Raw genomic sequence first — 23,939 nt, forward strand, 5'->3', positions numbered from 1 at the left:
ATATTTCAGAAGATCTAGATATTTTTATCTTCCTGTAACTGTCAGTAAACTAGGAAATACTTAGTAAACTTGCTAAATAATTTAACCTGTGCAGTTCAACTGAATTAGCTTTAAAGCTGAAAGCTGATATTGTGTGTTTGCCTTAGCAGCTGCAAAAACTCTTGAGGTATGTGTATGGATATTTGACATACAGAAGAGTCATATGTTATTACTGTTTAGTTTTCTGTTGCCAAATACATTTTAAAGAATGTAGTAGCTCATTATCATTGGTATTGGACCAAATCTATTTTGATGCAGTTTGATACTGGAACAGCATAGGAAGTTGTATCTTGAGTTCTTGCACTGATTAATATTGTGTGGTTTTAACAGCAGCTTTATTATTTTGAAGATACTCATGTTGAACAAAGTCTAAACTTATGTTGTCTCTTAATACCTAACTGCAGAAGTTCTGTTGTGCTAAAAAAAAAGGAGGGGGGGTGGGGTGGGGACGACACACAACAAAACAAAACCAACCCAAACTTTCAGTATGTATGTAGGGAACTTTTTCCAGCTCCCCCCCCATTATTTTTATCTTTGTGCTTACTGCTAACACTGACATGGGTAAGATAAATTAACACGTTGTCTGTGTTGGATAAAATAGGCTACAGAGTAAACCATTGCTTCTTAATGTTTTAGCTTGCAATGATTTTGCAAGGAAGAATATGCAAATATGTACCAGTACAGTTAGAATAATACTATATTCATAAATAAAAGGAAACATGTAAACTATGAAATATTTTGAAGTTATTTTGAATTTTCTGTTAAGTTTTGTAACATACGGTGTTAAATAGTCTAATTTAGAAGCCCATGTTATTTCTGGTAATAATAAAAAGGTAAGTGCAGATAAAAATGTGTTGTGAATCATTGCTGTGTTTTGATGTACAAAGTTGGGTCTACTATATTGTAGAAAAATAAATCATCACCCCATTAAAACATTATCCAGTTCACTGGTTCCCAAACTTCTTTTCCCGTCTTCTCTGCTAGTCCTCTTTCCCATCACTGCTTTGAGTTGTATGAGTATTTTCACTCTGATCTGTTCTAAATCACTGTAATATAATTCACTGTGTACTCCCCTGCCAAATGAATGTGGTAATTCACAGTATGTATCCCCCTTAAATAAAAAGAAAGAATAAGGCAAAAAGCCTTCACCCTCACTGCCCCCCAAGAATACAAGAAACAAACTAAAATAACCTTGGTAAGTTAGTCATGACCCTGACTCAGTCTAGCCTAATGCTCCTCCAAATTTTGCCTTGTATGTTCAAGCAAATTTGTCCTGCACTTTTAACCTAGGCCTTCTCTCCTTCTGTAGTTTGTGTTCTCTGTCTACACCGAGGTGTTGTAGGGATTTGCTTCCTCCCATATGTCTGAAGTCCAGTTTTTCATAGCCTGTGCTCAAACCAACCTAGTCTTTGTAGTACACGACCTAAAATAAAGTATAACCCTGCCTGGGGATTTTTTTTTTTCAGTTGTGGGGTCTTGTTTGTTTATTTAAGTCTGCCATTCTTCCTGTCGTATCTTACTGTTGCAGAAAGGGAAAGTATGAGGCAGCACTTAAAAGATGTTTTTTTAAAAAAAACCAAACACGTTTTTTCTTAACATTTTTTCCAAGTCTAATGACAATCTCATGAAGGCTCATCTGTGTCTTGGAAGTGGCTGACAGTAATATACCAGTAGTAGAGATCAAGGAAAGGGTGGGGTAGGGTAGGGCATGGGTTGTGGTAGTTTCTCAAAGCAGTTTCCCAGCTCTTACTTTGTGGCTCAGGGCTTCTGAAACAAGATGGTGTCCTCTTACTTCATAGGCCTGGATAGATTTTTTTTTTTTTTTTTTTTTTTTTTTATTCAGTACTTTGTCCGGCAGGTTTTTATTTCTTCTCTGGTTATACAAAGTTATCTCAGCATCCTGCTGTGGGAGTTTTTGAACTTGCCATGTGTTTACATTTAATGTCAAAACAAATAATGGTATTTTTAATTTCTAATATACATTTAGCAAACAGCTTAAATTTTTATTAGATAACAATAGATTAAAGTTACAAATAGAGCAACAAATAATGCATTTTAAAATTCAATAATAATAATTAAAAAAACCCAAACTGACCCCTGTTAAGAAGATAAACCCAGAATTCTTCTACTTTTGGCTGTGGCACAGGTTTGGACCATTCTGTAGCCTGAACTACTTTCATTTTCTATCCCAGTGTCCTCTTCAGGTTATGAGAGGTAGAGACTAAAGCCAGATGGAACATACTGAAATTTCTTCCTCTTCCTCCTTTTTTTCCTGCTTGAAATATAAGTGGTACTTCAACAGGAATGTTTGTGTCTAGTTTGAGAATTACTTGGTTGTCCAAAATTATTGAGACTGTTGAGATTGTTTGTATTTAGTAAAGCTTGAAACTGCTAATAAACTTAATCTTGTTTTTCAATTTTCACTTTTCTTGTTTTTCAAAACTAATCTTGTTTTTCAGACTGAAAACCTAGAAAGTACAATAACCATACCAGATATCAGACTGCATAGCAACCCTTCAGCTTTTAATGTTTACTGCAATGTCCGCCATTGTGTGTTGGAGTGGCAAAAAAAGGAAGCATCTGTATCTTTGGCTTCAAAGAACAGTGTACAGAGTGGGGATTCGGACAGTGATGAAGAGGAGGAATCCAAAGAGCCACCTATTAAACTTCCAAAGGCAAGTAACTGGATACTGTCTGAAGCGTGCCATGTATGTGATCTGAAGTGGTTGTGTTCTTTGTGGGGAATAAGGAACAGCATTGTGAACCAGCTGCTCAGAAAATAGCTATAGGGTTTTTTTTTTTTTTGTAGTCCATCTAGTCCAGAATCATCTGATTTGATGAATTACGAGGATCTATGAATTACGAGGATCTATGAATTACGAGGATCTATGAATTACGAGGATCTATGTATCTGTCCAATAATTAATTCAATTAAATGTTAGGTAAACATTCAACTTGCACTCCTATGTAAGTACTGGTACTTGAAAATAAGGCAGCTCTTAGGTCTGTCAGAGGCTACTAGCTGGTACGTTCAAGGGTACTTTCTCTTGCTTTACTGCCAAAAAGGAATAAATCTTTCTGCTATTGGAATTCAGTTGGTAGAGTGTTTTCTAAGGTGATTTGCCAGGTCTACATGTAATTGCAGTAATTGTCAATTATTCTTACTACCTTATTTTTTTAATCTTTCCCCTTTTTTGGCTTTAGTGCCTTTTGGCACTGATAACTATGGATAGTTAGTAATGCATATTAAGATTTTTGGACACTATAGTTCAACAGTTAGGGTAGGTTTTTTACTATTTACTACTTCTATGCTTGGATTAATGGTGGAAAGTCAGAAATTATCTATATAGGAGTTACTGAGTTGTTTTTTTTAATTTGTTGATTCACTTGTTTTGTACTGTGTAACTTCTGTGCATTCAGTTTTGTTCGTTGCTAGCTTATTAATGCTGTAAGTCCTGCCTTTTATGATGCTGAGTCTAAAAAGCAGATTCAGAGTAACTTTCCTTGTTTGTATTTGCTCTAAAACCAATACGAATACTGAATTTAAAAGGTTGTTGCAGCAGTGATTATGTAGAATGTTCTAGTTGCTTAGAAAATTAGAATTTTGTAGATTGTGCTTAGGTGGTATTATCTGAAGGTAAAGTTGGCACTCTGGAAATAGTGGTGGAGGATTGCAGAGGAACATAACCAAGTTGAGTAGCTGCAACTTGATAACTGAAATTTCATGCTTGATAGTTGCGAAATAACGTGCAGTCAGTAGGAGTCAAGTTAGCATTGTTTGTGAACGCCATCTGATTCCTTGTGGGTTATATTAAATGAATCAGCAAGTGCTTGTAGATGGTTAATTTGAAATTTTTAGTAAAAGGCAATGTACCTATTAGCATTTATAAAGACTGGAATGGAGTTTTAAAGAGATTTTGAAATTAAAAGAGGTTCAGAGAAGGTTGAGGTTTACCAGTGATATGGACAGAACACTTGCGTGTTGAAACTAAACAGTGGTATTGTTAAAGGTGTTGGAGAGTTTATGATAGAGATGTGGAGGAGTGGCGCAGTTTTAAAAAGATAGTGGCTTACAGTTTCCATACCATTTTTTCTAGGCAGGAAACTTTACTTTTCCTTTCTCAAAACAGAAAATCAGCTATTTTGTTACATTTGATACAGCAAATAGAAAATTGATGAAAATCAGTATGGTTTCAGGCTATTCATTTTTATCAAAGAATCTACAAAATATAAAAGAGTTCAGGAATTTTTACTGATTCAACAATGACTTAGACATTTGGTACAACCTCAGTATTTTTTAATAACTAAGTAGCTAATATTGGATTGTTTAGGTCCCTCTAAGGTAAGATGCTTTTTATTATTAATTTCACTTGCATCCATACATTTGAAAAAGGCATTCATTTGGAGCTGTCTCACAGGTGGTAAAACTTTTAGAGGCTAACTATGTAAATGTCTTTGTATCCTGAATATTGGCATCTGTCTCATGCTTTGAGTATATTATGGTCTGGTTCTTACGTATAATGAACAATATTGGGTTGGGCTTAGTTTGTTAAGTATAAAGAAGAAAGTGATTGAAGTTTCTAATGCTTACAATATTTACTAGACCAGTTTCTGAAAGTAATAGCTTATTAAAAAGAATACTGATGTCTTTTGATAGTGAGGTGAAAGTCAGAGTCAAAAAGGGTGCAACCAGGATTTGTGCTTTTCCAGATTCTCCAGTTAAATTGGTGAAGTTAGTCCTTGGTCAGGGTTTTTTTTGTTCACGAAAATTCTTCATTTAATTGAGAAGACATTGAAAACATTCTAATTTTTAGGTGTTCTGCTGAACACCTTAGGTGTTCTGCTGAAGTATCTTTTTTTTTTTTTTTAATCTTAAACTTGAGGAAGTCAGGTTTGTTAGAGCTTTTAATTAGAATAGATAACAGAATTAAAAGTTGTCCTATGCAATTTCTAGAATAAGATTGAAAACAATTGTTTTTAACAAATGTTAAAAGAGACAGAGACACAGTTTGCTGGTCTTCAGATATTAGTACAATAAAGTTTGTGTTTTGGTTGTGTTTGGTCAGTTTAGTAACTTGCTTTAAAAGAGCTTCAAAATTTTGGATTTACATGAAATATTTGCCTTTGCGTGACTTACTTCTTTACTACCTTAGCTAATGATGGGGAATTCTTTCTACTTGAAATAAGGCAGATTCAGTTCTACTGGTTTGATTTGATTTGTAATAAATATTCTTTGTTCCTGCAGTAGCACACATTTTGCTGTTTAGCTAATGAGCATAAGCAAAAATGAAAATTTTCAAGTTGTAACAAAAAATAAAAGAAACATAATTACTCTCTTTAGAAACTGACTTTTAAGTCTTTTAAAATTCATTAGAAGAATGTGTTACCTATGTAAAGTATTATTTTTGTATGCATATAATATACCTGTAAGTTATTATAGATTACATACATGAAGTATTATGCATTCTTAAATAAACATAGAAATGCAGGTATTGGACAATTATGAGAGAGGGAAGAGAAAGGAAATAAAGCAATAGTGTAGATAAGACTTCTTGAAGAAACAGTTTTTTTGGAGGCATTAATTTATGGGTCATTATGTCCACATCCAGCCTAGAATTTTGTGTACCTGTTGTAAGGTAGGCTTAGCTTTTGATCTGAAGTCTCAAAGATGTTGCAGAGGGAATGGGAGGATGGCTGCATGGAGAGAGCATCAGTAAGAGCTGGCAGGCTGTGACACTGACTGAGGCTGCAGGAGTGCTGGTTTTGGCTTGGAGAGCCTTCAGTGGGAACAAGTTTAAGATGTCTTGAAAAGAACTGTTTGTTTATTCTGTCCTTCACTGCACAGTTTGGAGGTGCTGAGAGACAGCGAGAGCAAGACAACCACATTATATACATATATATATATACATGTATGTATGTATATATGATATGTATACACACACACATATATATATTAAGGTGAAGAGACCTGTTTTGAGAAGTCTACCCAGTCTGTTGATTTCAGATAGGGGAAAAAAAAAAACAAAACAAAACACCCCCAAACCCGTGCAGATCAAGCAGAATCCCAGCAGAACTATCAATCGTCAATTCCTACGGTAGTGGAAGTTCACCGAATTATTTTCTCCACTGTGTTAGGTTCTCTGCTTTCTCCAGCTGCCTGTCAGCTGCTGTCTGAAGATTGGGTAATCTTCCCAGTTTCTCTCAGAGATACTATCACTGAAAAGAAAAAGTATTTCTAAAAATGTACTACAGTGTATTTTATTCTTTAGTCTGCAAGATGACGCTGAGTTTGGATCCTGGAAAAACCATCTGTGCTATTATTTTGTTGACTTTTTTTTCCTGTAGATTCCATGCATATGTCTTCCCCTACTTCACTGAAGGTATGAAATGTAAGGTGCAATTTGCAGGAAAATTGCTGTTGCGCTTTGAAGACTTGATTTGATTATGTTTCTATTCTTCCTCCAAAAATCAAACAAGTGGTAAAATAACTTCAGAAAGATAGGAATTGAAATAAATTGAATGACAGCAGAGACAGTTACAAGGCATCCAGTATAACTTCCAGCTGACTGTCAGAATAGATGTATTTTGAGCACGAGTGACAGTTCCATTAACAATTTTATTTATTTTCACATTTCAGTCTTTTTCCTTAGATTTTACTCAGGGGTGAATCTATATTAAACACTCAACATTGGGGATCTGCTCCTGACAGTAACACATAGTGAAGTTTTGAAGATATAGTTGTTTATTTGTAATGAGTTAACCCTGTTCATTTTTCTTTCATCCTCATCATTATCATATACTGAGTTTGAGAAGAAAGTGACAGGGAACAGTCAGTGGAGAGAAGCGTAATTGTAATCTCAGAATATTCAGGAATGCTAAAAGGGAAAGTTAGGAGTGTCAGTAACAGTGCTTTTACAGATGTTGTATTAGTTGGCGTAATTCACATCTGTGAGTATATATAGAGTTTTAGTGACAAGTAGTTAATCTTTATTTTTTATATTGTCACAAGAGCAATCTTACAGACTTTAGGGGAAGGTACTAGTGCTGCCAGTATCAGCTGTCAAACGTATCATTACTCAAGTTGGGAAGTCAGGTTGCAAGCCAATTCTAGCTTGCTGGTTTACACTAATGAGCAAGGAAAAAGGAAAAAGAGGTCTGTCAATGAAGTGTGAACTCAATAGAAATTAGAATGGCTCAGAGGTATAGTTTGTATTACATTGTCCAAAAAATTTAAGTTTATTTTTTCAGGGAACTATTACTCCGTTTAGATACGGCCTTTCATATAATGGCATTACTTCTGTGTAATATTTTCTAGTACAGTTGTGTAGGTGGATTCTTGATTTTGATTCTCATTTGAACCACCATTGTATTTTTTATTATGTTTTTGTTATTTGAATAACTGTCTTGTTCTGTGAACATTGGGATACACCTTTATTGATGAAGTCCCAAAAATATTAAATTAACAGATATTCTGAAATATCTGTACTTCTTTAGATCATTGAAGTTGGATTATGTGAAGTCTTTGAACTGATAAAGGAGACAAGATTTTCTCATCCATCCTTGTGTCTCAGGAGCCTACAAGCCCTACTTAATGTGCTCCAGGGCCAGCAACCAGAAGGCCTGCAATCAGAGCCACCTGAAGTCCTAGGTAATATCTGGTACTGTGTTTATATTAATATACATCTGTTATTGCATTGGACAGAATAAAATGGCTCCTAGCATGTATTTGTGAGATAGTAACATGCTTGTTCTCAGCAGACTGACTTTAGTCTGGAGTGTAAACTCTTTATGGTGTATGTAACCAGTACTTTTTCAGTTAATCTTTTGTAGAACAGGGCCGTTGGCATGTAAAGGTGTATATATATATATATATATATGTATATATATATATGTATATTGCTGTGTAATGCAGAGTTTAACTGAAATGTAGCAAACCTTACAAATTGTGATTTATTTGTCTTACTGAAGCTATAAAATACTTGGTCTTAGTGGAAAGAAGATGATAGTTCTACAGTGAACTTGCGGTCTTGCTGTTATAATCTATAGCTTAGATATTTAATGTTGTAATTTATATAAAGCTGCTAAACAAAGCATCAGAGTTCTTGCTTTTGTTTCCTCTGGCCATCTGAAAGTTTCCCTGAAAATTTGTTTTGCTTTTTATTGAAAATAAAAGTTGAACTCCTGATGGCTTTGAATGTATCATTATGTCCTTTAAGTTAAAATCAAGTTATCTTGTGTTAATTCATAGTTTTTACTGGTGTACAGATCTGGGCTAGGCTGTAGCATCTGTTGTTCAAAATAAAAATATATCTTAAGACTTTCTATGTTGACTTTCCTATGACAGTATTCTGTGTCCAAAGATGATAGTAATTTGCTACAGAAAGCTTTTATTTTGTATTGATGCACAGAGTATTAAAACGCTACAAAGAAGACTTTGTTTTGATTACTACCTTAGTGATTATTTTTATATACTATAAAAAATTGAGGTGGATTTCTGTTCACACCTTGATTGTTACAGATTTTCAACTGCTAAACAGTGCTTGAAAAGAGACATACAATCAAAATAATTTTCAAGCTTTGATTTGAAATGCTTGTTTCTGAGAAATGGGATGTGCTTCAATGTGGTTAATGGTCATAAAGATTAGACAAGATTGGTCAAGACCTACACATCATCTCAGTGACGAGGTAGACTGAATAGGGAGGTAAAGTAACTCCTTCTGGACCATTTCTTATTAATATGTTCCACTGTAACAGAAGGACTTAGTTTTTCTTGTTCTCCAGCCATTGGGATTATCAAGACTGAACGTTTTCTAGCTGAAAAAGAATGAAAAGTTAAGGATGCTGAAGGCCTATTTAAGTTGTATGCTTTCTTTTCTGTCTAGAAATAGGGCTAAACTTAATGGCTGAGGAAAGTTGTATGATATAAGTTTAATTTCCCATTGACTGGCAAAATGCTTGGTGTGATTTTTGTGACTCATCTATGTAATTGCTGTGTTTTATCTGCAGAATCCTTGTTCCAGCTTCTTCTGGAGATAACTGTCCGTAGCACAGGAATGAATGACAGTACAGGACAGTCCCTGACAGCACTTTCCTGCGCTTGCCTCTTCAGTTTGGTAGCTGCGTGGGGAGAGACGGGAAGAACGTTGCAAGCGATCTCTGCTATCCTCACCAATAATGGCAGCCATGCTTGTCAGACTATTCAGGTCTTGCACTAAAACTTCTCTGTATCTGGGAATTTATGTAAATGACGTGTACATGAGTTCTGAGAAGATCTATTGTGTAAATTCAGTTAACTTTTTAACTTTTTTTCCCTCGCTATTTTTGAGATAAGAGTAGGTATTTCTTTGTCTCTCTTGATTTGGAGATAGAACAGAAAACACAGCATTTAAAAAACAGTCATATTTTTCACTTACTCACTATTTCTTTTACTGTTTAGGTGCCAACCATTTTAAACTCTCTTCAGCGGAGTGTACAGGCAGTTCTGGTGGGCAAAATCCAAATCCAGGACTGGTTCAGTAATGGGATAAAGAAGGCAGCCTTGATGCACAAATGGCCATTGAAAGAAATATCTGTAGATGAAGATGACCAGTGCCTACTTCAGAGTGATGGTTTTTTCCTCTATCTCTTATGTAAAGATGGACTTTACAAAATTGGCTCTGGATATAGCGGGACAGTGAGGGTAATGTGATTTCTTCTTGTCTGATGAAGATAGTTACGATTTTAACTTTTATGATGTCCTGTTTCCATTGAGAATCTTCTGTAGCTTACTAATGATCAGTTCTTTTACATTTTGTCTAAATTTTTCTGATGATTTCTGTAAGAATTTACAGCATTTTCTTACAATGTTAACTTCTCAATATGGTTGAAGACATTGTTATTTAGATTGTAAATGACTGTGTAAAATTGTCACTGATATTTTTTAAAAGATTGGAGTTATTTGCTTTTCAGGGCCATATATACAATTCTACATCCCGCATCAAAAACAGAAAAGAAAAAAAGTCTTGGTTAGGCTACGCTCAGGTAAGTGATTAATTAAGACATAAAATGTTTGCCCCACCCATCATCCGTCATGAGTAATTTAAGTAGACTTTGGCTTAGAGTAATCTTACATGGCTATTGTATCATTCCTTTGGCTTTAGTTATAAAAATGCATTTTTTCGTACTGACTATTAAATTGTGGAAGATGAGGGGCATCTGATGGTACTTGCACATAGAAAAGAGTAATGAAAAGCGTCATGAATTTGTGTTGTCACTCTAAAGACTTTATTATTTAAGAAGCACACATCAGTTGACTGTACAATTTATAAATGTGATGATTTAACGTGTTAATTTATGAATTATACAGTCAATTGTTGACGTTACCACTGCAAAGGTAACAATATTTGGATGTTTTGGTTTTTTAGAGTTCATCAGTTTCTGGAATATCAACCACTTTTTGTTATACCTCTGCCATTCATTATAAAAATAGCGGGTTTTTTAGAATCCTGTTATTACTACTGAGTGCGCATTCTCTCAAGAAAAACCAAACTAAAACCAAACCCAATGCAAACTCCAAAAAATATATTTCAGAGAAAAATCATTTTGCTTAATTTTTTAACTACCGAGCAATTATTATTGTATATTTACTGAGTGATGTTGTTGTCCCAGTGTGAAATTAAGTGTATTCCTTGGCACACTTTGGAAGTGACGTTGTTAATTACAAATATATATTCTATTATTATAGTTATTTTATATATACATCTATATATGTGAAATCTGGTTTTGTTTATTATTAAAACAGATCACCAAAAGTTATACTGGCACAATACAAATGTGTGCAGATGCATTCATTCAGGTGCCTGTTTTACCAGTTTGAAAGAAGTAGGATCCATACAGTTTTACTATATACTGTCACACATTTGGACATTCTGTACATAGCTACAAATATATTTGATGTTCTTTGAGTGCTTGTACAGGTGTATGCACTCGCACAGTGACTGTACCCAAAGGCACTGCTATTTGGAAACATGTCACTCTGGGCTATACTTATAGGAAGATATGTAAGTTGCGCTTATTGCTAAGTATGTGCGCTCAGTCTCATTTCCCTTCAGTTGCTTGGTTAAGTCAGCTCAAATTCAAATGTTTTTTCTTACTTCATCATGTAAGTTATTTCAGACTAAAGCTTTTCTATAAACTTTAATGTTCTTTACTTATTTTTCCTAGTCTGTGTAGGGCTTTTCACAGATTGATTTATTCAGGAAAATTCAAGCAATTTAGATGGAAGGAAGAGGGTTGGTTGGATTTTTCTGTTGTTGCTAGATGATTGTAATTAGGGTCTCTGACAAATGAAGATACTCTGAGGTTAAGCTTTAGTGACATCCCTGTGAAATGCATCTATTCTAAGATGTGTAGAATCCCCCACCTGAGGCCAGTCACGGTCTCCCACAGCATCCTCATAGGGAAGCTTAGAAAGAGTGGGTTAGATGGACAGTAAGGTGGATAGAAAACTGGTTGCAAGACAGAGCTCAGAGGGCTGTGGTTAGGGACGCAGAGTCTAGTTGGAGGTCAGTGACGAGTGGTGTTCCCCAGGGGTCAGTATTGGGTCCAGTCCTGTTCAATATATTCATCAACAACTTGGATGAGGGGATAGAGTGCACCCTCAGCAAGTTTGCTGATGATACAAAGCTGGGAGGGGTGGCTGACGCACCAGAAGGCTGTACCACCATACAGAGAGACCTGCACAGGCTGGAGAGTAGGGCGGAGAGGAATCCTAATAAATTCAATAAGGGCAAGTGTAGGGTGCTGCACCTGGGGAGGAATAACCCCATGCATCAGTACAGGTTGGGCGCTGACCTCCTGGAGAGCAGCTCTGTAAAAAGAGACCTGGGAGTCCTGGTGGACAACAGGATGACCATGAGCCAGCAATGTGCCCTGGTAGCCAAGAAGGCCAATGGCATCCTGGGGTGAATCAAGAAGAGTGTGGCCAGCAGGTCGAGGGAGGTCATCCTCCCCCTCTACTCTGCCCTGGTGAGGCCGCATCTGGAGTACTGTGTCCAGTTCTGGGCTCCCCAGCTCAAGAAGGACAGGGAACTGCTGGAGAGGGTGCAGCATAGGGCTACCAAGATGATTAGGGAACTGGAACACCTCTCTTATGAAGAAAGACTGAGGGAATTGGGTCTCTTTAGTCTGGAAAAAAGACTGTTGAGAGGGGACCTGATCAATGCTTATAAATACTTAAAGGGTGGGTGCCAGGAGGATGGGGCCAGGCTCTTTTCAGTGGTGCCCAGTGATAGGACAAGAGGTAACAGGCACAAACTTGAGTATAGGAAGTTCCACCTAAACCTGAGGAGGAACTTCTTTACTTTGAGGGTGGCAGAGCACTGGAACAGGCTGCCCAGAGAGGTTGTGGAGTCTCCCACTCTGGAGACATTCAAAACCCACCTGGATGCGTTCCTGTGCAACCTGCTCTAAGGTGTCCTTGCTCTGGCAGGGGGGTTGGACTAGATGATCTCCAGAGGTCCCTTCCAATCCTATGATTCTATGGTTCAAGCAAGTGCAAGCCATTGTCATATCTCCTGCTATGACACTGTGTTGTCAGAATCATTACTTAGTCATTATTCATGTTGGCCTCTGCGACCCTGCTATAGTGAATGCCACTTTGCTTGGCCTCGGTCACCTTGAATATTTTCACAAGTGCCTGTAAGTAATATTTTTCCTTTCCTGTAGCTGCTTTTATAGCAGAAGTGCTTTCTAAGTGTAAATTCCCCAACTGTGTTTCTACTATGCTCCCTCAAAATTGTTGAAGGGTTCACAGGCATTGTAGGATGGAAAAAGGTACAAGAGCAAAGTTGCCATATTGCCTCTCTTACAGATCTGTGTGCATTATGCAAACATGGGGGCTTATGCAACCTATCTAGTTTAAGTAAAGCAAAGCTCATTTGACTATTTGTTTAAAAGTGCACTTAAAGTTACAAGTATAAACAATAAACTTTAAAGGTGAGTTTCAGGTAAGCAAATCTTACTAAGAAATTTAAACTGGTAACTGAATCAAACCTTTAAAAATATATACCTATGAACAGAGAGAAGATACTATTTTGGTATACCAAAGGAGACTTATTGATGTGGACTGCTGACCAGAATAGATAATTTTGGGGAAATTAAATTATTCTGCATGTGGAGAAATGGCAAGAGAAAATAATTAGTTCTGAATATCTCCCTTCCCCTAGGTCTGGTTAGGAGTTGGGAGTTGAGCAGTATAAGAACTAGTCATATGTAACTGCGTCATGGCTGCTGTCACCAAAATCACCATGTACTTCGCAGGAAGAGCTCAGAAAGAATAAAGACATGGAATCTTGTTAGTGTGGGAGTCAAAGTAGTTAACTAACGTTTTTCGAAGATTCTCTAGTTTTTAATGCACATATTAATGTTCAGTAATAATCACTCTTCTATATAGTGCAATATGTGTATCTCCTTCCTGGAATTCCTGTGACTCTGTTGATTTGGAAAGTAGGGACAAAACCATTGATTTATACTGTGGCTGTGGCTTTTACTTGTAATTGTATACACATGCGTAGAATAGAATTACTATGTGTAGCTTCAAAAGCTGTATACAAGCTTCAGCACACTGATCTACAGTATGTAAAAAGTGTGGAAGAAAGGGGTTACATTTACGGTTTTCATTGCAGAATTTGATTAGTGGAAAAATGTTGATTATCAAAATGAAGCAAATTTGATGTAAAAGTAAAAGGTTTCCAAAGTTTTTAAACAATGCCTAAAATAGGGTTTGCATTTTTTTCACTTTTGACAATATTCTTTGATGTATTTCAGAATATTTTCATACCAATATATATTCTTACTTTTTACCAGGGTTATTTATTATATAGAGATGCAAATAATCACAGTATGACAGCCATAAGAATAAACCCTGAATCTTTGGAACAAGACGGTACAGTTGCTTTGCCAGGTATGAACCTCCAGATATGAGAAGATGGTTATAGTTTACTGTTTACATGCTATGTACTTTCAGGTAAGCAGAAGAGAAATTGAGACAGATTTGGGGATCAAAAAGAGAATGCTTTTGTTATTGACTTCAGTTTGCTGCAGTATTTCATTCAGAGGTCTTGCATCTTACTCCAACTACTGGAATAATATTGCCACATTTTAGAATGTATGGTGGTCTTAATTTAAAGACTCCAAGAGCTTGACTTCCTTCTTAAAGAATTTTTATTTCTTCCTCATTTGAACTTTGATATTTTGCTCAGATATGACTTTGTTTTCAGCGTCTCTTTTATGTAGGTAGTTATAAACTATGACCAAAACTACGTGGTTTTTAATATAGATTGAAATTTATCAAAAAAAACAAACGAGGCTAATGAACACTGGACCATGCTTCTGATATTTAAATTGGTGGTGGGTTTTTGTTTAGTTGTTTTGGATTTTTTTTTTTTGGTAGTTTTGTTTTTGTTTGGGCTTTTTGCACAGGAGCCTCATAAATTCTGTCTCTGTTTAGAAAATGAAGATGTTCCTGGAACTTGCTTTAGTGGCCTCCTGGTGAAACACATATGTTCTTAGCCATTCATGTAAACAGTAGAAGGGCACAAGAATATCTTTTGAGTGAACAATGACAGGCTTATTCTGTAGATCAGAAGAAAGATTTTGTGTTGCATCCTGACATAAATAAGAAACCAGTGACTGAAACCTCAGAAAAATTCTCTAAGCTTTTTGTGTTTCAAACAGTAATTTTTGAAAAAAACTATGAATGTAGAATTTAATTTGTGCAACTTTCTGTAAGTCCTTAAAATATGGATGTCTGTTTAAGCTGCTTGGTCTTTGTGGGGCTGTATGAGAAATTTGAGTGAAAGCACATTCAAGGACCTAACATATTGCCTTGTTGGATTGTTTTTCTACTTTCTTCACCTCAAAGCAGCTTCTTCAACCAGTAGGGTCATTTGAGGTACTTGATTATGTTACCATTAGTAAACAAATTGTTACTCTTCATGCAAGTATTGAGAGATATTTGAGCATATTTAAAGTCTACACCTCTGAGCTGTTAGCTTTCTTTTGCAAATCCCAGTGACAAGTGTCATTCTGCAAGACAGCCTTGTGTTTCTACTATAAAAAGGCACAAATTAAACAAGAGTATGCCTTCTAAACAAAAATGTATTAATCTTTCAGTGCCAAAGAAAATCTTATTAACTGTGGGAATACCTATTCAGAAATCGCTGAAACTATTTCACACAATTGCATTTTGTGTGATTTATGTTGGTGTCAAAGTGGATGCTAGAAGGTCTTCATAACTATTACCCTTTGTATTTCAGCCCTTGAACTTTGCTGTTTTACTTTCTCCACTTCTACACATTTATCTCAGTGCTTTATTGTGAGCAGATACGGCCTTGTTCTTTTGGCTAGGACAAATTCAAAGGGGTCCACTTCTGATTATTTCCATTTCCTGTTAGAAAGAAAGAAGTAAAGGTGGGGGGAAGGTATGTAACCTATCCTGAGGAAACCCGAGTAGGTTCATAACTCCCCCACTGTAATCTTGATAATAACATGCTGTAGTTCTGAAAAATCACACCAGATAGAACTAGAGGGCAGTAACCTTGCTAACAGCTGAACACTGATATGACTCCAACTATTTCCTCCTAGTTGGTATGGTATTCAGATATGGCTCTGTCTGGAGTTAATCTTTTTCAAATGCCTGGGTCGGTGATAATGCATTTAAATAAGGTATTTGTATTTATTCGTACAAGGATGTGTAGGAGATTAGGAGTTCATTAGGAGATGTGATTAGGAGTTGATCCTAGCTAGAAGTCATATGACCTTAGAAAACTCAGTTAACCATGGAAGATTATCTTCTCCTTTCTCAGACAGTGGGATCCACCATCTTCTTGAAACTTATATTTCAAAGGACAGTCTTTCTGCTCTTACAGATGATCTAGCAAATCTGATGGTGTATCTGAACTACCAGACTGTGTGTCAACATTTGTGTATCTAATGCCTTTGCCAAGCTTCACAGACTGTCCTTGAGCTGTGGATCTGTCTTCCCAGTCCAAATATCATAAAAGAATCCCTGAGTTGTATGAGATTTTCTAGGTGATTGGACCTGAATTTATAGAGGAGGTTTTCATCTTGACCCTTTCTTTAACAGTAATGCATACTTTAAAAAGAGGTTGCTATGTGCAGCTGAAAAGGTTGAAGTTATGGGTATATGGTTTCATTGTTTGAAATTATATGTTAATATCTTGGAATTCAGGACTGTCCCCTTAGTCTGAAAAGCACTGCTAACTGAGGGTAGTCTAGATGAGCTCAAGAGTACTTGGAAGCAAGCACAGGTTGCACTACATAAATACAGAAGGTGATGTTTGATAATGATCTTCTCTTGAAGCCTCTAAGGAGTCTGTGATTAACAGGTGACTGTAGTATTGTCCTTTAAGTAAAACATAGGCCCTTTCTGTTATAGTGATCTCCAGACAGAAACCTTGGATATTTTCATCCCCAGAGTAATTTTCCAAAGTCAGATTGAATAAGACTGCAGTTAATCCTAAGAGCTGCTTGCTAGCTGAGCCACTATACTATCCTACTTTTTGCAGTTATTCCGTTTGCCTTCCATTTTCTACCCTTCTCATTAATTTGATATTTAATACTGGGTCTGGATGTTATCTAATCAAGTTCTAATTTTTTAGGAAGTCTTCTGAAGAACATATTTTTAAAAAAATAAATATCCCTGTTCCAGATTTCCTTTGTGAACACACCTACCAAGCATATAAACAATCCCCCAAAATGTTCATTAGGAGACTCGCCTCTTCTTGAAATGACTCAAGAAATAGGCCAAACAGTATAATGCGGACCTGCTGGTGGCCAGAATATCCCATTTCCTTGACTGTTATGCTTATGTGAGCATGTAATTTTCAGCTATTCAAGGGATCTTAACGTTTAGCAACTTCCCATAACCTTTCAGAAATGTCATTTAGATTATTTTTGGAACTTCTATTCACAAGTCTTTTATCACTAATATCACTTTGCAGCATAGAGAATTAGTAACGTGAACTGACTTTGATCATTAAATACGAGATTATTTTTGAGAGTGCAGTATTTCAAACTTGTGTATCTGCCTTTCTCCATGCTTCTTGCTGCTTACCCTCTGTGATTCATACCTGTGTGTGTATGAACTTCTAAGGGTGAAGTTGTCTACTATAAGTCTGTCGCTTCAAAATGTGAGAATTAGAGAAGGCCACCTAATGCATATTCTATTCCTGGTAAGATACTGTATTGGACTGGGCAGTATAGCAGGAAAAAGTAAACAAGCGTATGGGTTTGTGAATACTGTTGTTTTTTTTTTTTTCAGCTGTATTATTTTTCATAAAACACTCCAGCTAGCAAGGAAAAAAGTAGCAAACTTCCTGGTTATGCCAGAATGATATTAGGTGTGCTTCATTTAGCATTAAGTTTGTTAGATAAAATGGCTGATACTGGATCTTTGTTCAGGTTATGAACTTTACACTTAGTGTGTAAAGTAGTTGTCCTGTAGTATTTTTGGAAAAGGTCTCTTTCCTGTGTGTAATCAGTGAAACAAGCACCTTACAAGCCAAGTGATATCAGTCTCTTTGTTAGTAGCTCCATCAGCAGAGCAGGAAGGGAAGAAGAGATGATGTAGGGACATACTTGTAGAGAAAGTGATCTCTTGTTTCTCTTATATGGGCAGAAGTCTTTTCCTACCTTTTATTGAAAACAGGTCAGCTATTTTCAAGAAAAAATGTGTGATGCATTCAAGTATATGCTTTATAGTTTACAAAACCCCTAGATTTTTTTCAGTTAATAGTTTGGTGAAATTTATAAACAATGGAAAAATGAGATGAATAATGAAAAGTTTGATTCTGTTTCATTTAATTTTGTAGGTTTTATATGCTGGACTTTTCTTTAAAGATAATGGCCCTTATTAAAAAAAAAATATCTTTGGGGAAGGAGAAAGACTAACACTCCCAGAAAATCAGGATTTAGTGGTGTTATAATAGTTTAGAATACCCCTCATGGATGAATTCTAAATACTTTTGCAGATAAACATTGGGGTAAACCCTTACATTTGATACAATGGGAAGTGCTTTAGTAACTCTTAAAGGGACAAAGGAGTATTATATGCTTTTGGTGAGGGAGGAGATCCCAGGATAAAACAACATGTTATAAGAACAGATCTCTCTTTAGACAAGCTGGAACTCTCATAGTCTTACTGCATTGAGAATGAATTAGACAGAAACGGAGAACGGTGTATATATGTTAATATAAACTGATGCAGTGCATTTCATCTTTCTCTCCCAGATTGTCATACTGAAGGGCAGAATATCCTTTTCACTGATGGAGAATATATTAATCAAATAGCAGCATCTAGAGATGTAAGTGTTATATATGATGGGTAAACTATTTTCCTCTGAAATGAATTGTTTTATTTTACAGTACTTATAGCTTCCTTTTTGTTTAGTGTTTGGCTTTTTCTTCACTAACACAACTAAGGAAGAAATCCATGTAACTAGAGATAATGAGAAACTGCCATATTTGTGATTAAAACAGCAGTATTTTGGTATTTATCCATACAATTTTGATTTGTGATGGATTTTTCAGATCTTTTTTATTTTTCAGATAAGTTTTAATACAAACTTTGTTGCTCTCTCTGAGGAAAAAAATCTTGTACGTGGAATAATGGCTTTTTAACATGTTAGTTTACAGGGTCTCTGTGGAATAAGCTTCTCAGAGCTTAATTATATCTTTTTTTCTAACTTCATTTCCTGTAATTGCTTTGGTACTTGTTGGAGAATTTCAGCCAGATTTAATGGAAGAGGTATGAAAGATACTACATTCCAATATTTTTATATGAAGATTGCCTATGGGCCAAAGCTGTGGAAACCCAAATAAGTGCTTCTATTAGGGGCAAAACAGTTCTAGCTAGCTTATGTTTTGTTCAGCAGGCGGTTGTTACATTCTTAATTCTGGAGTGATCAGGTTTTTGACAGTGAGAAAGCTGTAAAACAGGGATCAGGCAGGGGTGCGGTGAGACAGGGGTTGGCAAGAAATGCCAGACATGCAACTATAGGACAACAAGGATTAATCCATTTCCCTGGTAACGGAACAACTGTTTTTTTTTTTAATATGGCCAGATGAAGATACTTCACTTGCACTTGTAAACAGACTCCTGTTTTAGCTATTCTTTAAAGCAGTCACTCTTAAACTGCATGCAGAATTTTGGGTTCTGAATCAGAAGTTGAGGGCTTAAAAGATAGATGTAAGTAGTTGTAAAAGAAATATTTCTATAGTGAGATTCAGAGTGAAATATTTCTATAGCAACTCACCATTTTCTTACTGTTTGTAGTGTTTTCAGTATATGTTTAAGGTCTTTCAGCTGCTTATCTTCAGCTCATCCTGTTTGGCACTTTCCTCTTTTCTCCTCTGTAATAATGTTACTTTGTCAATGTGTCCTCTGATAATTTACTCTGAAATAGCATTATACTGATGAACTTAAGACATGAAAAGTAAATTAATGCATTTATTATACAGTATAAAGTAGATTTGTATTTTACTTTTTACAGGATGGCTTTGTAGTGCGAATATTTGCAACAAGTACTGAGCCAGTACTGCAACAAGAACTGCAGCTTAAGCTTGCAAGAAAATGCTTACATGCCTGTGGCATCTCATTGTTTGATCTGGAGAAAGACTTGCACATTATCAGTAAGTCCTCTTCTTTGAAGATTAATAACAAGCCTACTAATTGAAATACAGAGACTGAAACGCTGCTTTTCCCTTTGTTTGCCTTTATTATGTGCAGGAAGGTAGAGGTCCATTATAAACATGGAGAAGTACAAGGGTTTTGAAATGGCTGAAGTGTTCTTTGACTCATAGTGATCCATACGCTCATTTTGAAACAGCTTTTTGTCTATAGCACTGTCCATGGTTTTCCAGTATTTTCCTCTAGTTGTATAATAAATATATAATTGTTTGAAGCTTGGACTTCATAATAGTGCTCATATAACACATATAGAACTCCTTTCTGTGAGTCAAAGTTGACAAAAGTTAAAAGGACCACTGGCTGGATTAATGCAAAAGAAATGCATTGAAAGGTACTAAATACATGGAAATCACCTTTGCATCAGAATTTGAGATACAAAATTGTTGGTGTCCATGGAGGTATTTTGGAGAAATATCGCTTGGCCTTCGCTTGGGGTTTTTTTTTTTTTGTTTGCTCTGTTAGGTGTCTGCTTTTGGCACTATCAGAACAAAACTATATTTGGTTACATGGACCTTTTGTCTGACCAAGTGCAGTTGCTTTTTTGCTCGTGCTTTTTTCCTCTTTGAACAACTCTGCCAGGTCTAGCCCAGTAAGCCTTCTTGTGGCAGCAAAAATTTTTTTTCCACTTGTAACTTTCATAGAACTTTTTTTTTTTTTTTTTTTTTTTTTTTTCTTCTCCTGACAAACCCTCCCTGGCAGAGTTAGGTCAGTAAACTGGTATGTGAAGCTGTCCGGTTAATGCAATCTTACTCATGCAGGTACAGGGTTCGATGAGGAATCAGCTGTTCTTGGTGCTGGAAGAGAGTTTGCACTAATGAAAACTGCTAGTGGAAAGGTACTGAAAATGTTCTGTTGTCTGTTTTACCTCTAACCAGGACAATAGCAAATTGCATCAATGTATTTCTGGATGGGTTTTTTGCCTTTTTAGTATGTTAGACTGAATTTATATAGCTGTATTTAAATACGTGTTCAGAGTCCACCTTAAAGGGAAAAAGGCAAATGGTTATTTGAAAACATAAACAGATGGTCTTGGAACCATTGAGAAATCTGTGGCTTGAATTTATAGGAATTTCTACAGTCAGTCTTACTTAGAGACAGCATAGGGCTTTTTAGATTTGGGGGACAAAATTACCTTTTGTCTACAAAGGATGTATTAGCACATTTGCAAAATTTTTTACCTCCGAACTCTCCATAAACAGTATGACCATAGTAATTTATTTAAATCCCAGCAAGATTTTTTTTTCTGATGCTTCAGAGAATTGTTAACTTCCCCTATGGAAAGTTTTCTGTCCAATGGAGACTGTTTTTTGAGAGGCATTTGCATATTCATTGAAATTTAGAAATAATTTTGCTTACTGCCACTTTGAATTTTTACATTATTTACTGTGTTTCTATTTCAGTTTGGGAAACTAATGCTATTTTACTTGCGTAAGCATAGTTCTTTGTTTTCCTGTGTTTGGAATTGTTTTGCTTTATTGGAACGGAGGCCTTGCTCTGCCTCTAGCAAAACAGTGAAATTGATAAAAATGTTCATAGTAAACTTAACTATTTTTTCCTAATAAAATTTAATAGCATGAAACAGAATTTGATCAAGCATAACTCTCGAGACATTAGAGGAGAGAGTTAATTTGATCTTCAGTCTAACAAATGCCTCTTCAATATAAAATTAACAAATTTCCTAGTTTTGATCTTTAAAGCTGTGTTATTAGGTATGAAATACACTTTTATTATAAGACAATAAAGATGGCTTTAAGATGGAGATACTGAAGTGGTGTAAACAATATCAGGAAAAGTTCTGTATGGTTTGAAATTACAGGATTTGAAAACAATGCAGTTTCAAAAATGATGCAAGTCTAAAGTGCTGTGGCATAACTGAAAATGATGAACTGTTTTCTTCTAGATTTATTATACTGGCAAATATCAGAGCCTTGGAATCAAACAAGGTGGTCCTTCAGCAGGAAAATGGGTGGAACTCCCAATCACAAAATCTCCAAAGATTATTCAGTTCTCTGTTGGACATGATGGGTCACATGCCTTACTTGTTGCTGAGGATGGAAGCATATTTTTCACAGGTTCTGCTAGTAAAGGAGAGGATGGAGAATCAAGTATGTATTACGCTTGCTTGATCAATGGTTGATAAAAGCCTATTAACCACCTTTTAATTTGAAAAGAGTTTTAATGTTTTCCAAGAATGTGTAAGCATGCCATTGCATTTGAATTTTATGGCAGCCACAGGTCCTTACATCCAGTGTCACCGCCTCTCCCAGCTAGAGAAGTTAATCTCAGTTTGAGCACAGTTTGGATTGTGTGGTGAGAGCGCTATTTTACAGTTGTCCTGAGAAAAGACAGTCACGGGTTTGGTCAAGAGGCTATGCCATCTGCCTTGGACTGTCTCTGAAAAACTGAAGAGCCAAACTTTTTACTCTTCACTGTTGTTTTAGAGAATTTTGGAAATAGGTGTTCTGTCAAAAATGCCTCTCCGTAATGGAGAGGTACATTGATTAGAAGTTATAGAAGCACAGTCTTCTGTGCTTGATCAAGCACAACTTTTCAGACATTAAAGAAGACAGGTTAATTTATCTTCAGGCTAACAAATGCCTCTTAAATATAAAATTTAACAAGTTTTCTAGTTTTGATCTCTGAAGTTGTGTGTTTAGGTTTAAATACACTTTATAAGGCAAAGAAGGATGACTAAAGCTAAAAAAAGCTGTGATATTAAATTAAGCACTTTAGGAATCACTGTTGTGTTATATTGTGTTAGATTAATAAAAAAAAAGGTAAAGAATGTGTTTTGATGAATAACTAACTCCTGAGGATCTTAAAACGTATTTTTGAGTTGTTAGCCTCATGATGTGTAAGTTTTAATAGGATAATGTAATGTATATTTCATAAATAGCATTTTTATATAGTATTGAAGCCTAACTCAAATTCAAATTAATCTCTCAATAATTTTCTGTTTTAGTAGCGTAGTTTGATGTTATCATTAAAATGAATATATTTTTCACAAAGCAGATTTGTGGAAAAGTTTGGTCTGCTAGCCATAGAATTTAAACACAGATTTAATAAGACTGGATTTTTTTCTGCCTTAGTGCAGTCAGTTAGAAATACGATAAACAATACTTAAATGTTGGTATAAAATTCAAGTCTATAGGTAGTAGTAGATGGTTAGAATTTAAAAATTTATTTAAAATAGAATTTAAAAATAGATTTAAAATCTTGATAAGCAACAGCAGTAGAGTCCAGCTTTGTCTCAATCAACTGTGTAAAAGTTTTACCTTTCAAGAAAGTTGTTAACAAAAACTCAGTGGGCTGCATATGTGGGGTATGGCATAGCTCGTGCAGAAACAAAGCATATTTAACTTACTGTTACCATGAAAGACTAACTACACTGACAGTATTCCCCAAGAACATGTGGGTTTTCCCATTAAATATAACTAAAATACAGGCAAAGAACATATTTTAAGGTTTGATAATTGCTTATGGAGTGGATACTTGAATGTGTTCAAGGGAGAGGAAGTTTATAGTAGTACTCCTGTGTAAAAGTCTGGATAACAAACTTGGTATGTGCTATAGTAACTTTGTCGAGTCTTCTTAAATGCAAAGCTACTGAAAAATACTGTGTGGGACAAAATCATACTACTTTCTCCAGTAAATGTAGGGTAAATTTAAGAGATTCAAACAAAAAGATTTCAGGAAATACATCTAAAAACACAAATTTCAAGATTTCTTTGCATAGTTATTGGGAAGATACCCAAACTGACTTGGGCAAAAATTCACAGACAGTAGTAGTAGCTGTTAATCGTTTTCTCCAGTCTTTAGCTATGTTGTTACCATTTTGTTTGAGGCCAGATTGGAAACAATGGTTCCGGGATAGGTTTGGTTTTTTAAGTACTTTTTCTTCCCTTTTTCCTCTTGTGGGAATCCGTTGTGACTCAAAGGTTTTCTGAATGTGGTTTTAATAAATAGAGAATTTAAAATTTTTCTTTAAAAAAAAAAAAGAACGAACTTGTGTAACATTTCTCTGTGAACCTATTGTGTATGTATTGTTATGTATCTTCTGAGATGGCCATGAGGACTTTTTTTTTTTATTATGTGCTGCTTTGTAAAATTCATAAAGTTAGTTTAGTATAGATATATGTAAAAGAAACGC

General features: G+C 35.6%; 1 protein-coding gene across 1 annotated transcript in view; it reads left to right on the forward strand.

Moving 5' to 3' along the window:
* Positions 1-23,939, forward strand: part of MYCBP2 (MYC binding protein 2) — a gene marked incomplete at its 5' end in the record, with an annotated part of 208,140 nt that overhangs the window by 34,770 nt on the left and 149,431 nt on the right. The window contains 10 exons of the mRNA XM_082498138.1: positions 2,499-2,714; positions 7,534-7,687; positions 9,046-9,242; positions 9,476-9,718; positions 9,988-10,059; positions 13,885-13,981; positions 18,331-18,404; positions 19,593-19,731; positions 20,548-20,624; positions 21,690-21,894. Of these exons, the coding sequence (XP_082354264.1) occupies positions 2,499-2,714; positions 7,534-7,687; positions 9,046-9,242; positions 9,476-9,718; positions 9,988-10,059; positions 13,885-13,981; positions 18,331-18,404; positions 19,593-19,731; positions 20,548-20,624; positions 21,690-21,894 (1,474 nt within the window). The remainder of the gene's footprint in view (positions 1-2,498; positions 2,715-7,533; positions 7,688-9,045; positions 9,243-9,475; positions 9,719-9,987; positions 10,060-13,884; positions 13,982-18,330; positions 18,405-19,592; positions 19,732-20,547; positions 20,625-21,689; positions 21,895-23,939) is intronic.

This window comes from Vanellus vanellus (genome assembly GCF_965231255.1).
Source record: "Vanellus vanellus genome assembly, chromosome: 1".
NCBI classification, from domain to species: Eukaryota; Metazoa; Chordata; class Aves; order Charadriiformes; family Charadriidae; genus Vanellus; species Vanellus vanellus.